Raw genomic sequence first — 14,912 nt, forward strand, 5'->3', positions numbered from 1 at the left:
GGAAGGAAGGAAATCTGAGGCCCACACCCAAACCTCAGTTACTACAATCCGATGAGATGCTCCCATCTAAAGCATATTATTTCCTTGAACTTAATTTAAACAAGAACATCCAGTAGAGAAGGTTATAAGAACAAAAACTATCATTTATCCCCCTTGTTGTTAAAGGAGTGAACACCTGCTAGTGACCCAACGTTTCCACTGTTTAGGTATATTCTCCCCCAAAAGATTATTGGGACACAATCATGACTTCCTGACAAGATCCAATGTAAGCAAAACTGCTTCCTTACGCCCTTCTAAACATGCCCCAAACAGGTTCCTTCCAACAGCCTTAGCTTCTGGAGCTACCAAATGACATCTGGGATGCCACTTAAGAAAAATCCAAGTGTGCTAACAGTGCTTAAGTGCAACACAGAAGACATGCACTAAAATCTATTACATGGGGAAGACTGTTAGGGATGTTAGGGAGAGTGGCTTTAATAAGCTGAGATACCAGCTAAGGGCTTTGGAGTTTTTCTTGTCGCCAATCAGAATCAAAAAGGGAGTAAAAAAAGAACCAGAGATGATTTTTAGGGGAAACCCTAACTGACAGAGTGACTGAGTCAAGGGAAGGGACTAAGACCGAGAGACTGAGAAGTCTGGGGTCTTTACGGGAAGGCTGGAAAAGAGTTGCATCCAGGTGCTGTTCTACTTGGCAATTTCCAGCAAACATTAATTTAATAAGCTAAACTGGGAACAAAGGAGATTTAATATGGAAGAGGAAGATAAAATCCTCACTGCTAAATTCAGCCTACTATGCAATTCTAAGGGGGACCCAATCTGCAGGCAAGATGCCTTACACAGTCAGCAAGTATTTGGGGACAGGGTAGTGGTGGGGGCATGGGTATGAAGAGCTCAGGAGAAGCTCTTCAGATAGTGAGTTACAAGACAGTTGGAATCCAGACCCTACACACCTGACTTACTCTTGCTGAGAGCTTCCTGGGGAGAAAACTTATTTCAGGTAAATTCAGCACAGAGGAGCAGAAATGAAGCTAGAAAGTGGCATGTTATGTTGTACAATGTACTTTCCCCACCTCCCCTCACACATAAACACAACTTGACTTTTGACTACAGCAGAAATCTAGGTGACTTGGCCAGAATGCACCATTCAGCAATTATCGCTCAAATATTTTATGCACAAACCACCATCTCCTAGAGCTATGAGTAAGCCTGGGACCATCTATCTACAGACAGGTTCCTTCTATCACATTTCTTCCTCTCCCTTTCAGTACTCAACTCTCACTGCTGCTGATCTGTCTGCCCATATTGGCATTCAGGGATATCAAGCAAGCTGTAACCACCATCTGCCTTAGAGTAAATACAAAGTATCTCAAGTCACCTTTTAATCACCACAAAGGTCTTTTTAAAGCTGCTCAAGAAAAGGCAATGAAGATGGTGATGCTTATGCTTCTTTCTATGTCAATGTGCACACTTACAGCTCAAAGTCAACAAACTCTCCAACTCCCTTTCCACTGTGATTTCTTTACAGGCTTAGATTTTTACTAACGAAGTTCCGCTAATATTCAAAGCAAAAATAAACTTTGTAACAAACTATCAACATCATAAATTATTTCAAGATTGTATCAAGCAGCATGGAATTGTTTTACAATGGTTTCTTGAGATCTCTCAAAATGCTTGCATGCCTTTTTCCTTCCATGCAATTCAAGTACTACAAGTTCTTGTGGAAGCCAGCTGTCCAGTGAACTGAATGGGAGTAGAAAAGTTAAGACCAGACCCCTGAAGAGACAGCTCCAAGGTTAAAGAGTACTTGTTGCTCTTAGAACTTGGGTGCACTCCCCAGCACTTAACATAATGGATCACAAACATCCAGAACGCCAGTTCCTGGGATCCAGTGTCCTCTTCTGACCCAAGAGTCCCAGGCACATACATGGTGCATATACATACATGTGGGCAAGACATTCATACACACAAAGTAAAATAACATAGTTATTTTAAAAAAAATCAGGTCCTTATTCTTAAGGACTCCGTGAAATCAATGACCATCCAGTTATAGGACAAAATCATCTTCTCCCTTTCCCCAAAGGTTTTTTTGCCAGGTGTTTTCATACTTTATCAAGAACTTTATTAGCAAGACCTCAGTAAGATCACCACAGACATGACATCTCCTTGCTTTAATCCTGTCACTTCTTATCAGACACCTACATACTGCAGAGATTACACACCTCTACAGTAAAGTTTTAACCATCCAAAAAGCAGATTTACCAGGGATAAACAGTGGAGCCCACTTCTTAAAGCTCTGCTAAAGGAATTAAGCCATCTTCCAGAACAAAACATTCCATGAACCTAGTTTTAGAAGCAACTGAAATTTAAAACCTGAATCAGCCTGGTCTACAGAGCTAGTTCTAGGACAGGCTCCAAAGCCACAGAGAAACCCTGTCTCGAAAAACAAAAAATAAATAAATAAAACCTGAATCAGAATGCCCATAATTTAAAATCCCAAGAATACATAACCAGGCACTCAGGAATAAAGAGAAATTCCAGCTTTACTAGCTGACTTCCAGCAAATCCTTATTCAATCAATCCCAGTTTCCAAAATAGAGGTTGTTATTATCCACTTTACCAGAGACAAGGATAAATAAAATCAAGTGGATAAAGCTTCTAAGTTATCACAACCACCAAATATCTACTATTAATATTCATAAAGGAGGACTCAGCGTTCATCTCCCCTAAAGCTTTCCTTGTTATCTATAGAATCTGCTGACTGCTACTCTATCTGCTCTTTGGTTTTGAACACACCTCTAAAGGTCTATGAACCCAAGTAACTATTGATATAAAGGTCTTTTGGGGGAGGGGTGTCTGAGAACACTTAAATGGGTTTTTTTTTTGGGGGGGGCGCAAGAAGTAGTGAGAACTGCTCTAAGGAACACTGGCAATGAGTGATGTCTTCCCATTCTTCTTCTAAGAGGTTACTTGAATTAGCAATCATTTTAAAAATAATCTTCCCCCAAATCAAAGTAGGTGACAGGCACTACCCATCCTAGACACTGGGACACACAAATGTCCCCTCATTAGCTTCCAAGTTCGTTTTACACCTCTTATGCTTGCTTTATCCGCAACACAAGTACCAACCTTCAAAACACTGAAATTAAAGATATAGGAGAGATTTTTTTAAATAAATAAATAAGATGAGCCTACAATTTAAATTCCACAAATGGATCTTTAAAAACATCCTACAGTTTATGCTCATGCTGTTTACCCTTTCTGCCTTAATGCACTGCACTGATGTTTGAAAAGAGCTATCCCTGAGAGTTTGTAACCACACACACTGAAGGCTTTTGAAGTGAAAACTGAATCTCAAGTCAGATGGATTTCCCAAGACCTCACAATTTATAGTTAAGAATCTCATGGGACTAGAACCCAGACCTGGTAAACCATGAGAACATAGCTTTTTCTTCCTTCTAGAAACATTGTCTTCCTTCCTTATGAGCATGTCTAAGCTTTTGACATTGGATACGACATTGTCACTAACTTCATCCTAGAGAGTGGCACAATAGTTATATATATAAAACCTCAAAAAATCTCACCTCACAATTCTGTTGGGCCAAACCCTATAGCTGTCCTGGAGCTCGAGGCTGCCAGGGAGCTTTCTACAAGGCGGGCATTACATAATGCTGCTTAGCCTGCCTTCAAATCTTCTGCCAATTAAGTATTTAAAAATATTTAGTCACAAATCTTGGTACTTACCGAAACAACTAAACTTCTAATGAGAACCAAGCATGACCTTAAAAAGCTATGCTTTTACATAATGAAAATATAAAAAACTCTTCAAAAAAGACTTGAGCTCAATGTGTTAACTTTCAAAAATGCTTAATACTACTGTATAGAGAGCTTCAGCCCCTAAGATATGTTAAGAAAATGGCTAAAATTTAGTTTAAAAAGGAAAAAAAGAGTTAAGAGCTGGGTGATGGTGGCACAAGTTTTTAATCCTATCACTGGGAAGCAGAGGCAGGCGGATTTCTGTGAGTTCTAGGTCAGCATCTATAGAGCAAGGTCCAGGACAGCTGGGGCTATCGCAGAGAAACCTAGTCTCAAACGCACCTACCCCTCAAAAAAGAGTAAAAAAACCAAAAACTGTAATATTGTTAAATTAAAGAAAGCTGTTGTTATTAAAGAAAACATCTATCAAATTCTAGAACTACGGCTAATAGTTTTGTCAATGTTTTGATTCACTCCAATCTAAATGCAGAAAATCAGAGGTTTTTTTTCTTTCATAGCAGTTTGTTTTCAAAACAAAAGAAAAATCCAAGTGTGTACACATTCTTTTACAGGAAATCACTTCAATCAATAGTCGCATGCTCGCAGTCTTTCAAAATATATTCATCCATGAGTCTGCAAATGAACAAAATTATATGATCGTAGCAAAAATTCAGAGTGAAACTCAGTACTTCTATAGGAAGTGCCTACAGGACATAAGGAGGGAACCACACACACACACACACCTCAGAATTAGGTTTGCATGTGTGTTTCATTCATTTATTCAAATCTCAAGACTTCAACTGTGAGTAAGCAAAGATCCAGAAGTAACCAAAGTCATTCTGATCCTAAACAGTCCTACAACAAGACCTTCAATCTTCAATATGGGTCCTAGAAACAAACAAACCTAAAAATTCAAAATGCTTCAACAAGTCGCTCTCTCTTTTCCCCACATCACAACATTGAAATCTTCGGGAAACCTTTATTTTTTCAAATGGAAATTTAAGACTTAGATCTCAAAGTAGAAAAGGGAAAAAAAATTAAGGTATTAGTGGTTTGGGGTCACAGAAATAACCTGGTAAGTCACTGACCACTTTAATGACTTTATCTAGGAACAAAGGCATTACTTCCCCAGGGTTCTTGTTTCACTGATTGGAAAATTGTCCCTGATAGGATTTGGACAAATCTTCAGGTGTTAAAACAGCTCACACAGTAAAACCCCAAGCTCCTAGGCTCGTTTCAACCAAAGACTATTTGTTCTTTTTAAATATCCATTAAAACTATACCTCCCAAAGCATTGCAGACAAAAGTCACGTATCTTTTCTTTTTGACAGAGGGCTTGCTTGTTTATTTGTGAAGGGACAGTAATCAGGAAGGCTGGAACAATCAGTGTAGCATGGAAAAAAACAGACTAAGCTAGTCCGTAAAACTGTGACACCTTCAAGTGCACCGGAAAGAAGAACCCATAGTCCAGGTCTCCCAGAACACAACTCCATGATTAAGCTTCACGGCTCACCAGCCCCTCTTTCCAAGAAGACTCGTATGAGTCTTGATTTTGTATGAGACTGAAACCGGGAGATCCTGAATGGGGTTTCACCTGACGTGGGAAAGTGACAGCGATGCTGGCGGGAAAAATCCTGCAGGCCAAGTTTTGTTCCCCCCTCCCCCGGCTCCCCTCCCTCTTCTTCCCACCTTTCTCAAACAAGAATACCCGAAGGAAAAAAAAAAAAAAAGTATATAATCCAGTCAGCGGAAGCCTCGAAAAAAGTTGATCGTTGCACCCATTCCCATCCGCGGGAAAAGCAGGCGGCTGCTGCGTGGCTGGTGAGCAGCAGCTTGTCCCCGGCGGCAGGACGGCCTGGTGTCTCCGGAGAGCCGGGGACTAGGCCTGGCCGCTCGCCTCCCGCCCGGGAAAGACTCCTTCCCCATCGGAGAGGGTGCCTTCGGCCCACGGCGTTACCTGGGACGCTAGCATCGTGTCCCTAGGGGTGGACAAAGGATGGGATAGGGACGCCGGGGCGCCGAAGGGACCCGGGGGCCACAGCGGACAACGGCCTGGAGGAAAGATGGGGGAGGGGGTGGCTGGAGACCCGCTGGACCAAGGGGTGGGGCCGGGCCTGCTGCGAGGCCCGGGCGGCGGCGGCGGCTGCCCCCCCCCACCTCCCCGAGGCGGCGTGAGGGTCGGATTTCAGTCTCACCTAAAGTCCTTGTCGCTGGATGTCATTTTTTCCAGCAGGTTGGAAATGTGGTACGAAGCGCTCGCCATGTTGCCGGCCTCGATGCCGCCTGCTGGCTCGGTGGCTGCTGGGGCCCGCGGCCGGGGCTCCTCCTCTCGTTGGCGGCGGCGCCCGCTTCCAGGGTCGCAGCGCGACGCGGACCGGGGAAGGCGCTTCGACACGACGTGCGGGGCCCGGGCAGACGGGGCTGGGGGGTGCCGGTCCCGGGGGGGCGGGAGCAGGACGAGAGACTGGCGGGGACGGGCCTAACGACGGAGCTGCTCGCGGAGCGACGAGCTCATGGACGGCGGGACGGGCGGCTGGGCCTCGCCGGGAAGCCAGACACTCGCGATCGCGCCGTCTCGCTCCCCAGGGCCAGAGGCCAGAGCCCGCCTCCTTCGCGGGGAGGGCGGGGGCGGCCGACGCGGGGCGCTGCGGGAGGCGGGGTCGGAGGTCACCGAGGCGGTCCCGAGCGCTCTGCGCAGGCGCAGCTCAGAGAGACGCTCCCGTTGGTGGCGTCCGATGCCAGTCTCCGCGCGGGCCGCCTTTCAGGGGGAATGACAACGCCTCTGGGGCCTGGTCTCGCGAGACGTTAGAGCGACGGTTAAAGGACGGGCCGGGAGCGGAGCAGGCCGGAATGCTCCTGCGGTAGCTTGCGAGCTCTTCCCCGGAGGTCGTTGAGAGGAGAGGAGATGACTTATGTGTTTTAAGGCGCGGGAGGCTCGTGAGTGGCGATGCCTACAGCTGGCCTGGAGGCCAACGGGAGCGCTGTAAAATGAGCTTTCCTTCTGATCGGTACGCATGGCCGACCCTGCGCCCTGACAACCATGCTGTGTGATTGCCACGTGAAAACCACAGTTCCCACAATTCAGCCGGTGACAGGCGAAGGGCGGGATTGGCTGCTTGGCCTGAAGGTTGCTCATTGGTTCCCAGGGTCGGAGAGAACGCTGGGATTTGCAGCCAGGCCAGGCGACGCGGTTCTGCTAAATAAAAAACCTTCGCACCGGCTCTCTCTACCTCTCTTGAGTGTTTATTTCTCTGAAACTCCCACCGCCCATCATGTTCTGCTGTCATTCCCGACAAGCGCATTGCATCAGTTGGTGTTTGGGCAGGGGCCTAGTCCAGCCTTCTTAGCTAAAAGGCATCAGGGCCCTGCACGCTGGCTGAACACGCTCCCTTCAGTTTAGAGCCAGCTTCCTGACTCCTGCTAGGTTCTAATAAGAATACCTTCCTAAGGCTAACTGTGGAGGCGGTGCACGCCTTTAATCCCTGGGCTCTAGATGCTGGTCAAGCGAGGCGCCTGGGTCTTCAGTCGGCCAGGGCTGCATATAAATTAATTAAAACAGCCATCAGAGGTCAGGTGAAACGGCCAGGGCTGCAAATAAATAAATAAATAAATAAATAAATAAATAAATAAATAAATAAATAAATAAATAAAATAGATGACTAACACAACCATCAGAGGTCAGAGGTGAAACAGCCAACAGCTTCAGCTTCACTAGCTAGCCAACGTGTCAAAGAGCCCAGGGAAGAATTGAAAGGCTTGGATTTCTGTCTGGACTCAACAGTAAATCTTTAAACAGCTCACCTCATCCAAATACTTCAAATCCCAGCCATGCTACCTGATTTTTCTTTTTGGTACATTCATCAAATAACAGTATCGAATGAACTTTTGGAAAATAGTACTTAAGTTATTAACTTCTATTAGTTTAAAAGTGATTTGGGTTCACTGCTCAGGTCTCTATTTCCTCGTGCTGAGTTTGTCTTTTCGGTTAAAAAGGTTGGTATCGTTTTTTGTTTTTTTTTTTTTTCCTTGCATTACTGTCTTACTTCTCCTTTCATTTCGTCTAACTACCACTATTCGGGCTCTTCAAACTTTACCATTCCAACTCCAGGTTTCTTCATCTATGAGTATCTTTCACACGATAGTTAAACACAATCAGGTCACTTTTCTCATGTAAATCTGAAAACTGGAAACGTCAGTTATTTGGTAATAGTCCTCCTTTCGTGTGTATCCAGGAAGACACCGGATAATGGTTTGTCTTTAGGTGTGCAACTCTTCAGTCAGTTCCCAGCAGCCTTCATCACTTACAGCCAGACACCATGGATATAGATGACGTTTCCTGTCGCTAACTATGTGTCTTAGGCAATTCATTCTGACCTCTCCAAACCTCAGTTTCTTTGTGAGAAAAATGATGACCTTTAGAGTATGGACACCATAGAGTTAAAATTTAAATTAGAGGCCGGGCGGTGCCTTTAATCCCAGCACTCGGGAGGCAGAGGCAGGCGGATCTCTGTGAGTTCGAGGCCAGCCTGGTCTATAAGAGCTAGTGCCAGGACAGGCTCCAAAGCTACAGAGAAACCCTGTCTTGAAAAAAAAAATTTAAATTAGAGTCAGATGTGGTGGCATGGGCCCATGATCTCAGTCATTTGGGAGTCCTAGGTAGGAGAACCTCAGGTTCTAGCTTGTCTGGACTATGGAGAGCGTACAAGGTAGTAACTAGCACTCTTGGAAGTGGAACAGCTGTGGCAGGTAGGGACTATGAAGTGTCACTGGGGATGCTTTTGAAGACTGGCGTGCTCTCTCTTCCAACTCTATCTCCATGAGCCAAAATAAATAGTCCTTTACTTTGAAATTGTTTATCGCAAGTATTTTGTCACCAGCATGGAAACGAACACATCTATTACACACATGGAATATCTCTTTGGAACAGTAAAGAAATGTGTCAAAAATCCCTCTGTCAAATTAACCTTAGCTGCAGAAAGTAAGTCTAGATTAAGCTAAACTCAGAATTTCACTGCTAGACAGTGATCAGAAGAGAAGGTTCAGATGGGAAACCTGAGAAGGTGGGGGACATTCTCCAGCACTAAGGAACAGTTTAGCATAGTTGACACACGTCTGGCGCAGCTACACTGTGACAAGCTCTGCAGTGGAGCGTGGTGATCCAATGACACACGAGACCTCCTCATTAAGCCTGAACACTCGTCGTGGTGCAAGCATAAATTTCATAGAAAATCCTTATATCCTAGATTGGTCTTGGCAGCTTGGGCTTGTAATCCAGCCCTGGGAAAACGGAGACAGGAGGATTCCTAGAGCTCACTAGCAGGCAATCTAAGTGAGTCTGTGAGCTGCAAATGTGCACCAGCTTCCTCAGATCAAAACATTCAATCCCGTGGAAACCTCTTAAGTGGAAGAAAAGCAAGCAACTCAAAGTAGCTTCAAGAAGTCCCTGAAACTGAACAGATTCGTTAGCAGCACCGCCCACGCCTTCCCCCTCCACAGTAAGCAATAAAACTGAGAATCCTGCTCAGAGGGAAAGCAGATGAGCAGCAGAGAAAAAACTGAGATGAGAAAAATCTCAAAGAAGCCTCTCTGAGACCAGACTAGATGCCTGGAAGAGGAAACCACAGAGATGCCTGGAAGGGGTTAAAAGGGACACTCTCCACCCAATAAGCTGCCTGCAGGCTGTGTAATGTGCTCCAGGCTTCCCAGCTTCTGTGAGTCACTCACTCATGCTGGGCTGGGCCTTGGTGATGCAGCTGTCCTTGAGTCCTTTCTTCTCCTGAAGTAATCTCTCACCCATGGGATCCCTGTCTGGGATGAGTAGGTGTGTGTGTGTGTGTGTGTGTGTGTGTGTGTGTGTGTGTGTTCCTCCCAGGAAAAGTTTTGCCACACAGCACAAGGTTAGCGGGAGACTCTGTTTAGGCACACACATGCGACTAACTACCCAGACACAAATGCATCCACAAAACACATATACATTAGGCAAAATTTAGAAAGGGGTCTCAGCATGAGAATAGAATCAAGACAGCTTTCTAGTATGTATTTGGAGTGAAGAACGGAACTTAACATTGACCTTAACATGTTTAAATATGACAGGACTGGGAGGGGCTTTAAAAGATGAATAACTGGGGACAACAATGGAAATATCATATAATTCATTAACTGAAGAGTAATGTATCAGCATAATCTGTTACATTATTGCAAACACATGTGTAAAATATTTTCAATGCTGTTTAATGACCTCCTGGGGGCACCATAGATTTCCAGACTTTTGGAGGTGTTAAAAATCCAGTCAGGCAGTGATGGCACAACCCTTTAATCTCAGCACTTGTGAGGCTGAGGCAGGTGGCTGTTTGTGAGTTGAAGGCCAGCTTGGTCTGCACAGCAAGTACCAGTACTAGCTCCAGAACTTGGAAACACTGTCTTGAAAAACCAAAATACCAAAACCAAAAACAAGAATCCAATCTAGTGGCAGGGGTTTAAATATCCTGAGAAGAAAATTGCTGGTAAAGGGTCGTCCCAACTAAGAGACCACCAGTCCTTTGAGCGGGGTCAATACAGTAGCCACCTTGGTGGAGAATAAGAAGACCCAGCTGGTGGTGATTGCCCATGACATAGACCCCATTAGACTGGTGGTCTTCCTGCTTGCCCTGTGTTGGGAGTCCTCTACTGCATCATCAAGGGGAAGGCCATGCTGGGGCGGCTGGTCCACAGGAAGTCCTGCACCACTTCTGCCTTCCCACAGCTTAGCTCGGAAGACAAGGATGCTCTGGCTCAGCTGCTGGAAGCTATTAGAACCAATTGCAGTGACAGATATGATGAGATCCGCCGCCACTGAAAGGCAATGTCCCTGGGTCCTAAATCTGTGACTTGAATTGCCAAGCTGGAAAAGGTAAAGGCCAAAGAACTTGTCACTAAACCGGGTTAAATGTACCTGCTAAGTTTTCTGTACATAAATATGATTACAAACTTAAGAAAATAAATGTCCTGCTCAAAACCCTGTTGGAATTTATTATCACTATGATAAAGTCAAAATGTAGAACCTCTCATATTCCATCCTCCACCCTGTCTGTGCATCGCGTGTGTTTGTGTGTGTATGCTGTCATTGCCTTGGACATACTAAATAAGCACTCTACCCCTGAGCTACATCCCCAGTCCATGGATGGGATTTTTAAATAATGATTATGTCACATGTCCTCTGTCCTCACGAATGGGTTAGTGCCGTCATTCTGGGAGTGAGATCCTGTTAGAGAGATGAGTTTGTACAGCTCTCTCCTCTGTCTCACGGATTCTCACTGGTCTCTTCACCATGTTATGACACAAAGCCCCGCCACATGCTGAAGCTACAGTGTAGGAATTCCTACCTTCCTGAACCACAAGTCAAATAGACTTCTATGGCTTAAAATTTTCCCAGTCTGTAGTATTGTGTTAGGGCAACAGAAAGCCAACCAAGATACTGATTTAATCCAATATTCACACAGACATTTCCTTCTGCTTCTAGATCCTGTGGGGCGGAGGGTAAACTACAAAGGAAGAGAAGGCAAAGGAAATAAAGATTCTTTGTTTGCATGGTCTAAGTCTATCCTTGCTGTTAATGCTTTCTTTGGCAAATACCCAAATGCTACTCTTGTGAGGTCCAAGGTTATGGATTGTTTAGATTGCCGCAGAGATCACCCACTGCATGTTTTCCAAGTTGGAATCGGTCTGAGAACATCTAAGGCCTCCAGGTGGCAACAGCAGTCTTAGATGGGAAACTTTGGAGCATGGAAGCCCAACTAATTCCAGAGGATGTGTTCCACGTCTGCACTAAAGAATCCGCACTGTAACGGAAGGAATGCAGAGCACTGCAGAGTCGGGCCCTCTCCACCCACCAGGTCTGTGTAGTTCTCGTCTGCTTTCCTTAAATATACACTGATGTGGCCAATCAAAGAATAAGGAAGCAGCGATGCTTACCAGCACGAATGCTTCCTTTGTTATTTGGTCTTTTCGATCATGATTCACAACCACGATGTCCATTTTTTTTTTTTACCACCCTTAATGTCTTCTGGACTGACCAGAAATATCCCTTAAATCTTTATGTCTTTAAAGAGTTATTTTTATTTTATCCACTGTCTGTTATTGTCATTAGCACTGTACTATTGTTGTTGTCATTATTATTATTATGTAGTGAGTAGGGGGAAAGACCCAACACTTTCAATAGGCCCCCTATTTCTTCTAGCATCCACTTTCACCATGGAAGCTGTGAGGACTGGACAGCATTGGTGAGAGGCAGATTGTGTGACTAGAATGGTTTTAAAAATAGGAAGAGAAGATGCATGCAGTGTAGTATCTCCAACCCCGGGACTTTGTTTGTTTGTTTGTTTATTGATTTATTGATTCTTTTTTTGTTTTCTTGAGACAGGGTTTCTCTGTGTAAACAGCCCAGGCTATCCTAGAATTCACTCTGTAGACCAGGAAGCCTCAAACCCATAGAGATCTGCCTGTCTCTGCCTCTCAAATGCTGGAATTAAAGGTGTCAATGCCATGCCCAGCTAGCCCCGAAACTTTTAAAATTGTCTCATTTTAAACATGTGTGGAGGAAGTATGGAATATGAACATATAATGATATTGATATCAGCAATAATTTTAAGAAAAGTGTTAGAACTGAATTTATTTAATTACCTAGTATCCAATTTCCAAATAATCTCATTTGCTTATCTTCCCCAGCAGCCACTTGATTGTTCACCAACACCCCAGCTAAAGACAAGGGAGGTAAAATAAAGGTACGTCTAATTAAAGACTGCAAGTTTTTCACAAAAGCATCCCTAATATGGCAGGAGAAATGAGGGACTGCTTCATTTCCCAAATGGAACCATAGTGAACAAGTTTCATAAAATGTTAATACAACTGAGTCTCTTGGCCCTGGGTTCATTCTCCAACCTTGAGAAACCAAACTAAAACCACCTTTGTGTCCTGGAATACGTGTTGTTGATGGTGGCAGAGCAGTGATCAAAACTGAAAACTGGACTGACAAGATGGCTCAGTGGGCAGAGGAGTTGGGCTGAGCCCCAGGTGTGGAAGGTAGAACACACACATTCCTCTGACCTTTGTACGCGTATGTGACATGCATGGGTGACCCACCCATACACATTCTTTTTGTTGTGAGTTGAGTTAAAGAAGAGAGAGCTCTATTTGTTAAACTAGTCGCTCATTTCCAAGGCGTTTGGACGTCTGTTTGATTGTCAAGGCAGATGTGTTAATAGAGAAGGAAAAGGGTAGTTCTGATTTGTGTTTGGGAGCAGACAGCTTCCCACTCAAATAGACACAAATGCTGCCTGTATGGATCATTTATCAATACCGACTTCAACGCAGATGCCAAAGGAATAAAATGCATGGAAGATTAATCTCGAGGTTTATTTCAAGCTGATGAGGAACAACCCAACAGCTAGTTTTTCCCGTGATCTATTCTCTACTAAACAACTGCTAGAAGTACTTGGTTAATTTTTAGTGGTCCTCTAAATCAAATGTAATTGCTGTTCTGTGAAGGAATTATTCTCTTAGAGTTGGAAATACATGTGCAACATATTAGTGAAAGGCACAGAGATTAGTCACCTCACTGAGGTGCTCTATTGGAATGCCTGACGTTCCCATTTTGTGTCTGACTTTTATGTCAGTATTGGCAATAAAAGAAACACCATGCATTTCAGATGTGAATTGCTAAGAGAGTTGTTCTAGGACTTCTGGGGCCAATGCGATTATGATTGTAGTCAATGTCAAACTTGCCATTGTTTGGGGCATAAGGAAGCAGAAGAAAGTGCTAGATCCCTCGAACAGTAGGATTTTCTTTAAATGTAGATATCGTGTTGATGATGCCTCGTACTACTGTTAAAATACATTCCTCTCACTGCGAAATATAAATTCTGACTTTTGAGAAAAAGTGTCCAGGGGTACTAGAGAAGTCATGAACCAGCAGATCAGTAATTTTTAAAACTTAAAGCAAGTGGGGCTGGGAAATAGTAGTTTAATCAAAGTAAATGTAAAGAAATACTAAAGAAATTGAGTGTCCATCTCTCTCTCTCCCTGCTTTCTGACTGCAGACATAATGTAACCAGCTTCGCCAAGCCACTGTTTCTACAGCTTCTCACACCATGATAAGTGTATTTTTAACTGTGAAAAGCACAGATTAGTATTTTTGCTAACCAAAGTAAAGCCTTATTTCTAAAAGAAGACAAACAAGAAGAAAAGAAGAAGGAGGAGATGGAGGAGGAAGAAGAAGAAAGGAAGGAAGAGAGAGAAATTGTTTTAGGCATTATGAAATAATATCAGTACATAATCATTACTTATAAGTTAAGTAAAAGCCATCGCTTTCTAGAAAAACCTGCTGATGGTAGAGCTGTTCTTTTACTGTGTGTCTTAGTTAGGGTTTCTGCTGCTGTGACCAAAACCCATTGCAGTTGACCTCTGTCAGTCTGACACACAGCACTGCCAAGCCATACTCTTTCCTTTCTCGTTCATCCCCAAAGATCAATATCAGTATCACAATATAAAGCGTTCTGACTTTTAAAAATCCTACATTCTTTAAAATTTCAAACACTTGAAAATCTAAAGTCTCCTTAAAATACTCAAAAATGTCTTGGGCTGGAGAGATGGTTCAGTGGTTAAAAACATTGGTTGTTCTTCCAGAGGACCAGGGTTCGATTCCCAGCACCACATGGTCTGTAACTCCAGTTCCAGAGGATCTGACACTCTTACACAAGCATCCATGCAGGCAAAACACCAACGAGCATGTACGTGTGTGCGTACATGCACATGCACGCATGCACACAGGCACATACACCCATGCTCGCATATACATATGCACGCATGCACACACCACACACACATGCTCTCTCTCTCTCTCTCTCTCTCTCTCTCTCTCTCTCTCTCTCTCTCTCTCTCTCTCTCTCACACACACACACACACACACACACACACACACACACACACACCACATACGCAGTTCTTTGAAAAAAAAATCTTCAAAATTTCTCTGAAAATTTCATCAAGAAGGAAGTCAAGGCAGGAAATGAAGCAGGAGCTGATACAGGGGCCAAGAAAGAGTGCTGCTTGTTGGCTTGTTCTGCATGGCTTTCTCAGTTTGCTTCCTTAGATACCCACAGGATATTACCCAGGGATGGCACTCC

At 44.0% G+C, this 14,912-nt stretch overlaps 1 protein-coding gene across 1 annotated transcript in view; it reads right to left on the minus strand.

Moving 5' to 3' along the window:
- Positions 1-6,308, minus strand: part of Cand1 (cullin associated and neddylation dissociated 1) — a 43,075-nt gene extending 36,767 nt beyond the window's left edge. The window contains exon 1 of the mRNA XM_005357915.3: positions 5,949-6,308. Within this exon, the coding sequence (XP_005357972.1) occupies positions 5,949-6,016 (68 nt within the window). The 5' untranslated portion in view covers positions 6,017-6,308. The remainder of the gene's footprint in view (positions 1-5,948) is intronic.
- Between the last annotated feature and the right edge of the window lie 8,604 nt (positions 6,309-14,912).

Source organism: Microtus ochrogaster, chromosome 24 (assembly GCF_000317375.1).
Source record: "Microtus ochrogaster isolate Prairie Vole_2 chromosome 24, MicOch1.0, whole genome shotgun sequence".
Classification (NCBI taxonomy): domain Eukaryota; kingdom Metazoa; phylum Chordata; class Mammalia; order Rodentia; family Cricetidae; genus Microtus; species Microtus ochrogaster.